At 50.7% G+C, this 12,844-nt stretch overlaps 1 protein-coding gene across 1 annotated transcript; it reads left to right on the plus strand.

The window, feature by feature from the left end:
- Positions 1-1,794: 1,794 nt before the first annotated feature.
- On the plus strand, positions 1,795-10,661 carry LYSMD1 (LysM domain containing 1). The gene is made up of 3 exons (XM_035099384.3): positions 1,795-2,439; positions 7,042-7,391; positions 9,817-10,661. Exons 1-3 carry the CDS (start codon positions 2,260-2,262, stop codon positions 9,977-9,979), a joined length of 693 nt encoding a protein of 230 aa, XP_034955275.1. The 5' UTR covers positions 1,795-2,259; the 3' UTR covers positions 9,980-10,661.
- Positions 10,662-12,844: the final 2,183 nt, after the last annotated feature.

Below are 12,844 nucleotides of genomic sequence, written 5' to 3' on the forward strand. Positions count from 1 at the left end.
CGGTTTTGGGACTACAATTCCCATCATCCCTGACCACTGGTCCTGTTAGCTAGGGATGATGGGAGTTGTAGTCCCAAAACACCTGGAGGGTCAAGTTTGGCCATGCCTGCCATAGACCAATGTAAATGTTATCAGAGAAGGGGCGGGGTAGAATCTGAAAAAAAGAAAGGAAGAAAGAAAGCCTAGTAAAGACACGTATCAAACATCTATCTATCAATGATATTAGATGATAACATATATATTTAATATAATATATATAATTAATATATTATAAATATATATTTAAATCCACCCTGGCTTTTAAAGTGTGTTTTAAATCTGAACTGCAAATTACATTATGATGTTTCTCTATAAAGGAAAATAAAAAAAATTCCTTCAGTAGCACCTTAAAGACCAACTAAGTTTTTATTTTGGTATGAGCTTTCGTGTGCATGCACACTTCTTCAGATACAGTGAAATGGAAGTTTCCAGGCACTTATGTAGAGAAGGGGTGGGGAGGGGTGGGGATGGGGAGGGGGGATCACTCAGAAGGGTGGTGGAAATGGGTGATTGACTGACTGATAGCTGTTGATGACCGCAAACGACTGCAAATGGTTTTGCATGAAAAAGCAAGGAATTATTTGAAGGAGGAGTTTTTTGTCCTTTTTTGATATTTATTATTGTGTTTTCACTGGGGTGGCTTTTTTGTTAAGTACTGTATGCTCATTGATGGGACCATATTTGTAGCCTAACAATGAAGAGTTGGATCTAACTAGGGTCTTCCTCAGAGCTAACCCATTGGAAAAAACTTAAAATTTGCCAAGTTTTAAGAAAAAACTTAAAATTAGCAGAGGGGCTACTCTGCTAAAAAACTCAACAACCTCTGTGTGAATATAACCAAGCTTACTCTCAGGTAAGCGTGTAAGGAAAGTGCAACATAAGAGCTCCAGTAGAGGCTGGCTGCTAGATCAGGCCAAGGGGAGGGCGCTAGTCCAATGTCGTGTTCTCACGGTGGCCAAATGCTCCTACGGTAAGAGCCTAGTAATGCAGATAGACTGCCTCTGGACTTGGAGGTTCCATAACACCCCCAAGCAGGCCGTGTATAATTTGACATATTTCATAGCATTGCTATCCCACTTGATCGTAAAACAAACAAACCTCCAAGCGGTTTAGGAAAAGAATAAAGCAATTAAATTATCGGTTTCAAAAAAATTAATAAAACCAAGTATTTAAAACATTCAAAATATAATTAAAGCCAATGGTAAACTAAAATAAAACCCAGGTTAAAATGCATGCCATCATACTACATATGTGGATAATTTTATACACGTCTATAGTCTCACTGCTTCTCCAAACTAAAAGCCCCCAAATTTACAAGCTTTCTTTCTGCAGTCCCTTTGACCGTTAGAAGTCCTTATGAGAATCTTTTTTTAAAAACACTATTAACATGCTGGACTGCATTTCCCAGCTGCCCGTGGGCGAACCCCCCCCATGCAACAGGGGAGAAGTTGCCGCCCCCTTTGAAAGCGCAGCCTTTGTTTTCCTGCTCCTGGAAGACTACAACTCCCGTCATGCTTCGGGAGGGACTTGCCTCTAAGCAGGAAGCATGATGGGAAATGTAGTCTCCCCCCCCTGGCTCCCTTCCACCCCAGGCTGGAAGAAGGCTCATTTTGTGTGTTTGTGCATGTCTAAATGTGCAACATATACTGTAATTTAAAATGTGGTGGTCGTGGGTGGGAGATTACTCAGCAGCTCCCCCCAAAATACTACAGCTCCCAGAAGCCTTTGCGAGAACGGGTGGGAGGGCGGGGCCCTGGCTAGGCTGGGTTCTGTTTCAACTGCTTGCAACAGAAAGCGCAGCCGCCGGGCAACCTGGTGGGTGGTTTACTCACTGGATAGGTTAGGGGGCTTTTGCTTTGCAAGAGGGGGCGGGGGGCGTGATCTTTCAGAGAAAAAGCGGACTGACGTGGGAGCAGGAGATCCCTTGGGGGGATCTGTTATCTGGGAGGTTGGAAACAATGGGGTATTTCGGAAAGTGAAAGCACAGCTGCATTGAAAGGTTTCGTTTCGGGGGACTGCAGATTTTGGGGGTGGGGTGGGGAAGGGCGAAGGGGGTGGACATAGCCTCGCTCAGGGGACGGGCCTTGAGGGTGCCTCCTGTGAAATGGGCCCCCTTGGCTGCAGGAGTTGGTGGCTGCAGTAGGATTAGCCCTTGAGAGGTCAGCCTTTCCTGGCCTCAAGCTGGGGCCGTCCAGGTAAGGGGAGTTTGGCAGCTGGGGGATGGCCTCTCCGTCCAAACAGGGGTCCCCCGGCGGGGCGGGGCTGCTGCAAGGGACCAGGAACCGATCCTACGGCAGCCTGGTCAAGACGGTCAGCTCGCCGGCGCGCGAGAGGCGTCTGGAGCATCGGCTGGAGCCTGCAGACACCCTACAGGGGTTGGCGGTCAAGTATGGGGTCACGGTAAGTCTGCTTAGGAAGGGAAGGGGTCATGATCCTTACACGTATGCTCAGAAATGGTGTTTACAGCGTTGCTGTTACTGTTCATATGTAAAGCCCTGAACAGTTGGGGACCAGAATTTTACCTGCGATCGCCTTACGCCCACGTAAGACCCATTTTGCATTTGTAAGAGCTCAGTCTTTGGAACTCCCTGCCTATTGATATTGGGCAGGCGCCTCCGCTGTGCTCTTTTCAGTGCCTGCAAAAAACCATTTTTGTTTAGTCTGGCCTACCCAGATGCTTAGAAAGGTGACGTGAGTTTTTATCTACTACTGTATTTAGTCTACTGCTAGTTTAACTTTTCGAATGTCTTAAATTATTGTTGCTAATTTTTCTTAGCAATGATTTCCTTTCCCCCCCCTTTTTTGCAAACCACTTTGAGGGTTTTTTGGGGGGGAGGGGGGCGGGAAGCAAGCAGTGTACAAATTTATGAAATGAATAAAATATTAAGCTATTGTGTATACATATATACACATATATAGAAACCCCTGGAGCTGAGATGCTAGTTCCTTGCCCCGAAATGAGATATTGGACTCTGGCTGATAAATATCCAATACAGTTGAGATTCAGGAAGGGCCTTTTCAAGAGAGGTCTTTTAACTGCCTCCTTTAGGTGCACTGGAATTCTTCCTTGTTGTAAGGAGGTACCGGCCACTCTCTTCGCCCCCTCAGCCAGCCCTCCTCTTGCCCTTGGGATGAGCCAGGAAGGGCAAGTTGCACATTGCCTAACAGAACAGATGTGAGGAACTTGTGGCCCTGTTGCATAAACTGGAAGCCGTATGCTGGGAATTGCAGGTGGATTCAGGTGATGCTCGGAGCATCTGGGTGGCCACCGCGAGGACAGGATGCTGTCGGGCTTCAGGGAATCTGATCCCTCCCACAGGGGGCAGCCGATAAGCAGATAACAAGAAGAGTTCTTACCAAGTCCTTTAATCTATATTCACAGAGAGAGGCTTTGAAAAGTGCCTCTCCATTCCAGTAATGGCATTGCTCCGAGTAAAGTCCCACCCCCTCTGCCTGTGCTTTCTGCCTCTTGAGCTTTCTGTTCTACTACTTTCGATGCCCACCTGGTCCTAGGAGGGTGTGTGTGTCAGGAATGTTTTCTAAAGACACACAGTCTGTCATCTGTCTCTCCCCTGATACTGCTTCTTCCTGCTGCTCTCCCAATATTTCCCAGCTTCTCCCCTCTGCAGTCTCTGAACTGTGACCTTCTGCAGACCACTGTTCTAAACCATGGGTAGGCAAACTAAGGCCCGGGGGCCAGATCCGGCCCAATCGCCGCCTAAAGAGGGTCTAAATCGCCGTCTAAAGAGAGCCAGTGTGGTGTACCGTGTTTCCCCTTTTTTAAGACACCGTCTTATAACTTTTTTTCCTCAAAAAAACACACGGTGGCTTATTTTCAGGGGGTGTCTTTTTTTTTAAGTGCTGGTACAACTGGGTCCCACTGGCTCAGGACACTCGGTGCTCTCTTCCGCGCACATTATAAACACCACACTCTAGCCTACTGTGCTATCCAGGTTTTGCTGTCAACCAGGCTGGCAGCAGCTCTCCAGAATTTCAAACTTGGGGGTACCTGGGGGTTAAACCTGGGATCCTTCTGCTCCCCGGGCTCTCTCACGCCGGCCGAGGAATGAGGAGGGAGGCCGTGACCCGTCCCGCTCTGAGATGCTTGTGAGGGAAGCGCGAGGGGGACGAGGCTTGGGCCCATGCCCCTGGCGCGCGCGCGCGGCTGAATGACGAGCCGAAGCGGAACCTTTTCTCTGTGGGGGGGGGAGACGCGCGCGCGCGCAAACACACACACACACACACACACACACACACACACACACACTGAGAGAGAGACACGCACAGGGAGAGAAAGAAAGAGACGCGCGCACACACACAGAGACGCACGGGGGAGAGAGAGAAAGAGACGCGCGCACACACACACAGAGAGAGACGGACGCACGGGGGAGAGAAAGAAAGAGACGCGCACAAACACACACACAGAGAGAGACGGATGCACGGGGAGAGAAAGAAAGAGACGCGCACAAACACACACACAGAGAGAGACGGATGCACGGGGAGAGAAAGAAAGAGACGCGCACAAACACACACACAGAGAGAGACGGACGCACGGGGGAGAGAAAGAAAGAGACGCGCACAAACACACACACAGAGAGAGACGGATGCACGGGGAGAGAAAGAAAGAGACGCGCACAAACACACACACACAGAGACGCACGGGGGGGGAGAGAGAGAGACGCGCGCGCGCGCGCGCACACACACACACACACACACAGAGACGGACGCACAGGGAGAGAAAGAAAGAGACACGCGCACACACAGAGAGCGTGCGGCTGCAGCACACACAGAGAGCGTGCGGCTGCAGCGCTCACGAAGCAGCGCTGCACTTAGGGGAAGATGGCCAGGGAGGGGGGCTGCGGGGTCAAGGCAATGCGTGAAAGGGAGGGATGGCGAGGAAGAAGTGGGGAGTGAAGTGATCGGGGCTTTAACATGCCCGCACGCGCAAAAGGGAGGCTCGGAATATGGAGATCGGTTCTGGCTGCTTCTCTTAAAGTGCCGCAAGTAACGAGCCTCTCTCTCTTTCCTCCTGCCGCTCGTGCCCTTGGTGCTTCGTGCGGCGCTGCTTCACGCTTTGTCAGCGCTGCAGCCGCCACCGCTTCTGGGCACCCACCCGACCCCACAGGCTTCCTCCTCCTGCCGCGGCCGGCATTGCAGGAGCTGGGTCCTGCTGGCTGGTGCTCCGTGCGGCACTGCTGCACGCTTTATTGGCACTAAAGCAGCCACCGCCGCTTCCGGGCACTGACCCGACCCGGCAGGCTTCCTCCTCCTGTCGCGGCCGGCATGCTGGGTCCTGCTAGCTGGTGCGGAAGTATGGCTTATTTTCGGGGTATGTCTTATAGCTCTCAAATGGTTAAAAACCCTGCCATGGCTTACTTTCTGACTACGTATTAAAAAAGGGGAAACACGGTAGTGGTTAAGAGTGGTAGATTTGTAATCTGGGGAACCAGGTTCGCGACTCTGCTCCTCCACAGGCAGCTGCTGGGTGACCTTGGGCTAGTCACACTTCTCTGAAGCTTCTCAGCCCCACCCACCTCACAGAGTGTTTGTTGTGGGAGAGGAAGGGAAAGGAGAATGTTAGCCGCTTTGAGACTTCTTCGGGTAGTGATAAAGCGGGATATCAAATCCAAACCATTCTTCTTCTTCTAAATCTGGCCCACGGATGGTCCGGGAATCAGCGTGTTTTTACATGAATAGAATGCATCCTTTTATTAGTCTATGGTGTACAGGGAGTTGGGGAAAAAAATTAAGGAACTTTCAAGCAAAAAATAAAAAGGCACCTCCTAGTGGACAAGGAAAATGGCAGCATCAATTTTTACAAAGCCTAGAATCACAGAAACATGAGAGTAGGAAGGATTAAAATTAATTTACATGACAAATTATTAGTCATGTTGTCAACTTGGACTACTCCATTCTCATACAGTGCAGTAATATCCTCTTTGCTTAACAAGAATCATTTATGAGGAGAGAACATAGCTGCCAAGTTATCCCTTTTTTAAAGGGATTTTCCCTTATGCTGAATAGGCTTCCTCGCGAGAAAAGGGAAAACTTGGCAGCTATGGGAGAGAATGATTCGTGAAGGAGGTATCCTAAGAAAAAGACTTGGTTGCCCAAATGTTTCCAAAAAACCCAGCGGGAGGCTACTCAGTTCATTTCAGGAGAACTTAAACGATGGGTAGGCAAACTAAGGCCTGGGGGCCGGATCCGGCCCAATCACCTTCAAAATCCGGCCCATGGCCATATACATATATTATTGAGTTAAATCCTTAAATTAATACATTATACATCTACCCATACAAATCTTTTTCCACCCGTGACTTCCCACCACCTCACTGTGGCTTTCTTTTAGCAATTTTTTCTTCTTCCTGTGTTATTTATTTATTTTATTTTATTTAAGTCTCCCAATTTTTTTTCTTTCAATAATACCCTTTGCAAGAATAATACCCTTTGCAAGATTTAGTCAAAACATAACCAGGATATAGTTCAGGCAGAGGCAAACTCGGCCCTCCAGATGTTTTGGGACTACAACTCCCATCATCCCTAGCTAACAGGACCAGTGGTCAGGGATGATGGGAAACATCTGGAGGGCTGAGTTTGCCTATGCCTGATATAGTTTGAGAACAATGTTTTTTTCATGTAATCTCTTACACATAGCCAATCTTTTTTGGCTTTTTGGGTGGGTTGGCCTCTAATCGCCTCCGTCATTCTTGCTAATTCTAAATATTCACAAAGTTTGAGTTGCCATTCTTCCTTTGTTGGAACTCTGTCCCCTTTCCAATTCGTTGCAGTCACCATTCTCGCCGCCGTTGTGGCGTATCCCAGCTTGATCAAGAACATGGCATCACAAAATTGCTCGGGTGCTCAGGTGCTCTTCCCAAGTTATGCCAAAGTGAGCTCCCCCACTCAATTTCTGCTGTTTTGCGTGTTCCCACATCCATGAGGTCTAGCAGCTTGCTTTGTTAAAGGGCCTTGTATTTAGCAGCCCTCCCCTTTCCGTTCCAGACAGAGCAGATCAAGAGGGCAAACCGGCTCTACACAAACGACTCCATCTTCCTCAAAAAGACTCTCTACATCCCTGTACCGGTTGAACCCAAGGTGCTGTTGTCCAACGGGCTAGATCTCGAGGAAGACGATGCAGAGGAGGAGAAGGAGAAGAAGGCGGAAGAAGAGGGGACGGAGGCCTTTCAGCCCGAGGCCCCCAAGAAACAGAAGCATCCACGGAAGAACGGGGCATCGGGGTCCTCTGCCCCCAAGCACGACCTCTCCGCCGCGGACTTCCTGTTCAAGCTGGACTCTGAGATCCGCCGATCCAAGCAGGCCGCCACGAAGAAGCTGCGGGAAGGGGGGAGCGTGTGAGTGCCCCTGCTTTTCCCCTTTTCCGTGGGTCCCAAGGGTGGCACAAAGCGGATCCTTCCTCCTCTGCTTCTCTCCCCCCCCCCATTGGGCTGCGTTGCGCTGCAAGCACGATGCAACAGGAGCCTGAGAACGGAGCATTGTATTTAGGTCGCTCGGGGCAAGTGAGTCAAGCTGTGTTGTGGCAAAAGGGCAGCCAGAGTGCTGGGCCATTTTCCTGTTTTTCCCCTATGCAATTGTATCCATTTCACAGATGGGGAAAATTAAGGACAGGCTTTATGAGGAAGGCTAATATTATTATCATTATCAATAATATTTGCCTGCACTTGAACAATATGATTCCAGAGTGGTTTGCAACATTAAAGGGGTCTCCTGAATAGCCACACAAACGGGGGTAGATGTGTTTTCCCCACCCACCCGGCACTCAGGCTGCCCTTTCCCCACAATGCAGCTTGACTCACTTGCCCTGAGCGACCTAAATACAATGCTCCATTCTCAGACTCCTGTTGCATCTTGCTTGCAGCGCAACACAGCCCAATCTGATGGGCGGCGGCAGAGAAGGAAGGATCCGGGGAGGATATTCCAAAGGCCCGGAGAGGCCATGGCAGAAAATGCCCCGCTTTCAAAACTTAAGTTCTGAGCGGACGTTAGTTGGCTATACCACCCACAATACTAAAATCAACTAAAACAATGTAATTATAATAACAGGCGTTTTAATTTTCATTTTGTAGCTCCGCCTTTCCCAAGGGACTCAAGTCTGGGTTGCAATATGTACTGCAAAGTTGGAACATGTGGTTATCTGTGGTTTTTTTCTAACTGGGAGGCCTAAATCCTTAATTTGGCATAAGAAGCTGATGCAGCTGTGAAGTACCGTAGCAAAGCAGGCATTCTGGCATGCTTAGATGCCTCCTTTCTCCAGGGCCAAAAAGAGGTAATGGCTCTCAGCCTGGTGAGAACCATCTCCCAATGAAGCAGTGATTACTATTATTATTAAAACCTTGTTCCAAGTCCTCAAGGGAGAGAAAGAAGTCTTAGCCTGGGAGGCATTGCCTGCTGTTGAGCTTCTGTGGCCACCAGAGGGCGTAGTTGCTACAGAGCTGCTCCATCCTTGAATTTGGTGACGCTGATATTCTCATTTTCTTCCTGTCCCAATCGTGCATGGGTCATAGCAAAATAACCAGAAGGTTATTAAAATACAATAATCTATTAAACATAATAATAATAATAATAAACAGATAAAGACTTGAGAGCATGTGGAGTTTGGAAATGGGGCCTCCTTGGACTGAGAGACCGCCAGAGATTCTAGCCATTTCCCCCAAACAGCGGCACCAAGTTCCACGCAGCTTGGCTGGCTAGCACGAGCGATCTAAGAGCGCCTTTTGCTTTTAAAAACAATCCCAGTGCACTGCGCTTTCTTTCCCACAACCTTCCTCCGTATTGGCGGATCCGTTGCCGGGTGATCAGAGGAGGGGGGGGTTTGTGTGTTTGTTGCGGAACATTGTGATCCTGCCTAATGGGCGTGGGTGGCATGGGAAGCTTTGAGGTCTCGTCCAACTCTGGTCCTCAGCTTGGGCAAACACAGCATTTATAGGCATCCTTAAAATAAAATTAATGGAGCATTCTGCCCGCCACCGAGGGCTGCGTTTTCTCCAACGTAGTCTCTTGTGTTTTCTCCAAAGTAGGTTCTCGAGGGCCACATGCTGGCATTGCAAGGGCCAGAATTGTCCTTGAGTGAAGCTGGAACCAGCCTTGCTCCTGACCCAGATTTGGAGCCCACCGAGGCACTTCAGTCCTGGGGATTTATACGTCTACTAGCAACTGTTAACTGGGTTGGCTTAATAGAAATTCAGTCTCCAGGGGCAGTGTACCGCTCCCCTGAGCACCAGATGCCAAGGGCAAGCAAGGAATGGCCAATTCCAGCTCCAAGTCCCCTTGATCTGGGCATTCAGAGGTAGACTGCTCCATGGCGTGGAGGCTCCCTTGATGCCAACTAGATTGGGGAAGAGGCCGGGGTCCCTGTTTCCACTTTAGGGGCCTCACCTGCTGGAGGTGAGAAGAGTCCTGTCAAATCAGGTCGTGGGCCGGTCTGCCTGGCCCACCATCTCTGGTCAGCTGAAGACTTATAGGAAGCCTGCAAGTGGGGCATGGAAGCAACGGTTTCTCTGAGCCGGTTTCCCCTGGTGCCTGGAGATAGACCGCCACCATATGTAGAGTCTCTGAGCAATCTCCACCCTAAACCAAAATTTCGCCAGCGGTTTTCCCACAGGCCTGCGATCGACCCACTTCGGAAACAGAGAGCTGGGGGCTAGATGGGTCTGATCCACAAGGGGCACAACTGCAAATCCTTCTCTACAGCAGCAGAACACCTCTCTCTCTCCCCCCACCCCCCCTCTCTCTCTCATATTTCCCTTTCTCACACTTCAGGGTTTCTGGGAGCGAGCCAGGATCTCCCCACGCAACGGCCTCCTCCTCTCCCTCCTACCAGAACGAGGTTTCTTCCCGTGCTGTCCTGGGCCCTGTGCCGCTCACCAAAATCGCCCGTGCCGACACCCTCCGCGACCAAGAGGACGAAATTTTCAAGCTCTAAGCGACGCAAGCGACGCCACTTCCCTCCTTCCCCGTCCCACTGTCTGTGGGGCTTCGGCAACTGCAGGAGAGCCTCCCCATCCCTGTGCCCCCCCACCCGTAAGGGGACTCTCCCGCTGCAAACAGCCAAGGAGCCGGGAATTATTTTTGGAGGACGGACGATCCCTGTAGACGGGCGCTTTGGAAGGGGCCTCCGCGGGGACAGCATCATCAACGCCTTTGCCTATTCCTGCCCCCTGGATTTTGAACAGACTCTCTGTGTGTCTTTGTCTCTGCATACCTTTGTTTCCTCCCTCCTCCATCATCATATTTATCACCTTAAGTGCTTTCTTGCCCGTCCTCAGAATCCGAGGATAACCTTCCCTTAATGCCCCCCCCCCGTGGTATATATGGTGCAGCTGGCCGAACGGAAGCGAAGGGGGCACTGTTGTGCTGGGGGAACCTCCCCCTTGTTTTCTGGCGGTCAGTTTTGGGCTGGGGTGGCCGGCGTGTGATCCCCGGTGTGGCTGGCTGTTGGGCGAGGGCTTGACTTAACGGTGGGATCCCTGAGCCGTTCCAGCCCACCCCTTCCACCTCCGAGGCTCCCATCTCCTCACCCCGCACACTTCCGGTCGTCTTGTTGTACTGCCTCCCCTGTTATTAAAACAACTGGCAGTTTTTGCTGACTTCCCAGTTTGTCTCTGTGCCTGTCTGACTCTGTTTATTTTTTGTCTGCGGCGGTCGCTGCCAACCTGGGAGCTCCACAGCAGGGATTTTGTCCTTTGGGTTTTGCCTCTCCCCGTAAGTGGGATGGAAGTGTCTCGTTGCTTCCCCAAAAAATCTAGGGATGCAGTGGAGCAGGCTGCCGTCAGAAGAGGCTGCCTGCCGCCCCTCTATATGAGTCAATGCCCTGGGCTAGATTGCTTCCCCTCTTCAGTGGGGGGGCACATAGGCCATGGGAGGGGCATGTGCCATCCAGAGGGGCTTTTTACAATAACTCTTTCACATACTTTAAAAGTACAACCTTCTTCGATATACAATATCCCAGGAATGGGAGGGAGCATACTTCAGACTGGGGTGTGTGCTGGGATTCCATGGACAGGGGCAGTCTACCTGATGTGCTGAGGCTCATATTGCCTCTGGGGGGGAATGGGCTAGCCAAACCCAGCTTGACCTGATCTAGTAGGGCCCTTCACCACTTCAACTCCTTCTCCCACCCACAGGAAACATCTGTAAAGTGGAATCTAGGACACCTCCACTCTTCTCTGGCAATTCCTGCAGGGCCTGCCTTCCTATTGGGCTGAATGGTGCGGTATGCCAGGGCGCCCACATCAAGGAGGCACACAGAGCCGCCCGCATCTCCGCCTCGTCCGCTCCGCTCCTTTTCTGCTGGGCTGGCGAGTGAAGGAGACGCGGCTCCCTGCATTGGCTGTTCTTGCTCAAGGGCGGTGGCAGCCGGCGGACAGAAGCAGAGGCGCCCCCGCAGGGGACGGGACGGGACAGCCGGCTGCCGGTGTCTTCTCCGCCGGGCTGCTCTCGGCTCCTGCCATGCTCGGAAGCTCTCCCCGCTTGCTCGCTCTCCAGGAGGGAAGTTTAGTTGGAGCCTTTTGTGAGTCATGGCGGCAAGAGCGGGGCCCGCCTCCCCCGGTAGCTGTCCCCGGTGAGCCGAGCCATGGGCTGCATGTCAAGTGAGCAGCAGGAACAGAAGCTGCCGCCGCCGGGGGAGCAAAAGGCTGCGCGGCGAGGCTCGCTCGGATGGAGGGATGCAGAGCGTGCGACGGCTGGCTGGCTGGCAAGCCGCTCCTCTTCCTCGCCCTTGGAGGAGGGCCGGTGGGGCAAGACCAAGCAGCAGTCCGCAGGAGAGCTCCGGCCCTCAGCACTTAAGACGGCCTTGAATTCCTGCTTTCCTTTTAAATGATTTAACCTGCAAGAGTTATAATAGCCTAATCAAGCATCTGTGTCCAAGCACAATCTATCTTTGAATAGCAGACGTTGCTAGTGGTCATAGAGGGGGAACAACAAGGAAAGGCTTGTTTCCTTCCTGTCTTTCTTGTGGGAGTCCCGGAAGCAGCTGGTTGGCCGCTGTGTGAAACAGGGAAACTGATCTGCATGGATCTGCCTCAGGCTTCTCTGATTGGCAGGATCTGGTGTAGTTCTTGTACATTTAAATAAATCCTTACAAGCCCCAATTTGCTTTAATAATAATAATAATAATAATAATAATAATAATAATAATAATAATACCAAATTTATTTATAGCCCGCCCATCTGGCTAGGTTTCCCCAGCCACTCTGGGTGGCTCCCAACAGAATTAATGATAATAAAACAATAAAACATCAGACATTTAAAACTTCCCTAAACAGGGCTGCCTTCAGATGTCCTCTAAAAGTCAGATAGTTGGTTTATCCCTTGACATCTGATGGGAGGGCGTTCCACAGGGTGGGCGCCACTACTGAGAAGCTAGATGGAACCTCCATGGCTGTGTTCAGTCTACCTTCAAATCCCAGCTGCTTGCAGATCTTAAAAAGAATGTTAGATTCTACTCGTCATGCTCCCGAGTAAAAAGGATGAAAGAGAAAAGAGGCTTTTCTACCTCTTTCCTAATGCTAGGAGCTGGGAGAGCCCACCCAATGGAGCTGAATGTGGATGCATTCGGGACAGTCAAAAGAAAGCGTTTCTTGACATGGGAGCAGAGTGAAACTATGGAACTGGGTGTCGCAGGAGGCAACTTGGGTGACTTTAAAAGAGCATCGGAGGATAAAACAGCTATGTATGGCTACCAGCGACGATGGCTTCCTTCCACCGCCACAGTCAGAGCCTATACAGGTGACCCTCAGAAAATTAGAACAGGAGTCAGCAACTTTTTTCAGCCATGGGCTGGTCCACC

This window comes from Zootoca vivipara, chromosome 16 (genome assembly GCF_965207765.1).
Source record: "Zootoca vivipara chromosome 16, rZooViv2.hap1.1, whole genome shotgun sequence".
NCBI classification, from domain to species: domain Eukaryota; kingdom Metazoa; phylum Chordata; class Lepidosauria; order Squamata; family Lacertidae; genus Zootoca; species Zootoca vivipara.

Coding starts and splice junctions, on each gene's coding strand:
- LYSMD1 (XM_035099384.3), top strand. CDS start 2,260: ATGGCCTCTCCGTCCAAACAGGGGTCCCCCGGCGGGGCGGGGCTGCTG. Junction 2,440..7,041: donor CGGTCAAGTATGGGGTCACG/GTAAGTCTGCTT, acceptor TTTCCGTTCCAG/ACAGAGCAGATCAAGAGGGC. Junction 7,392..9,816: donor CTGCGGGAAGGGGGGAGCGT/GTGAGTGCCCCT, acceptor CTCACACTTCAG/GGTTTCTGGGAGCGAGCCAG.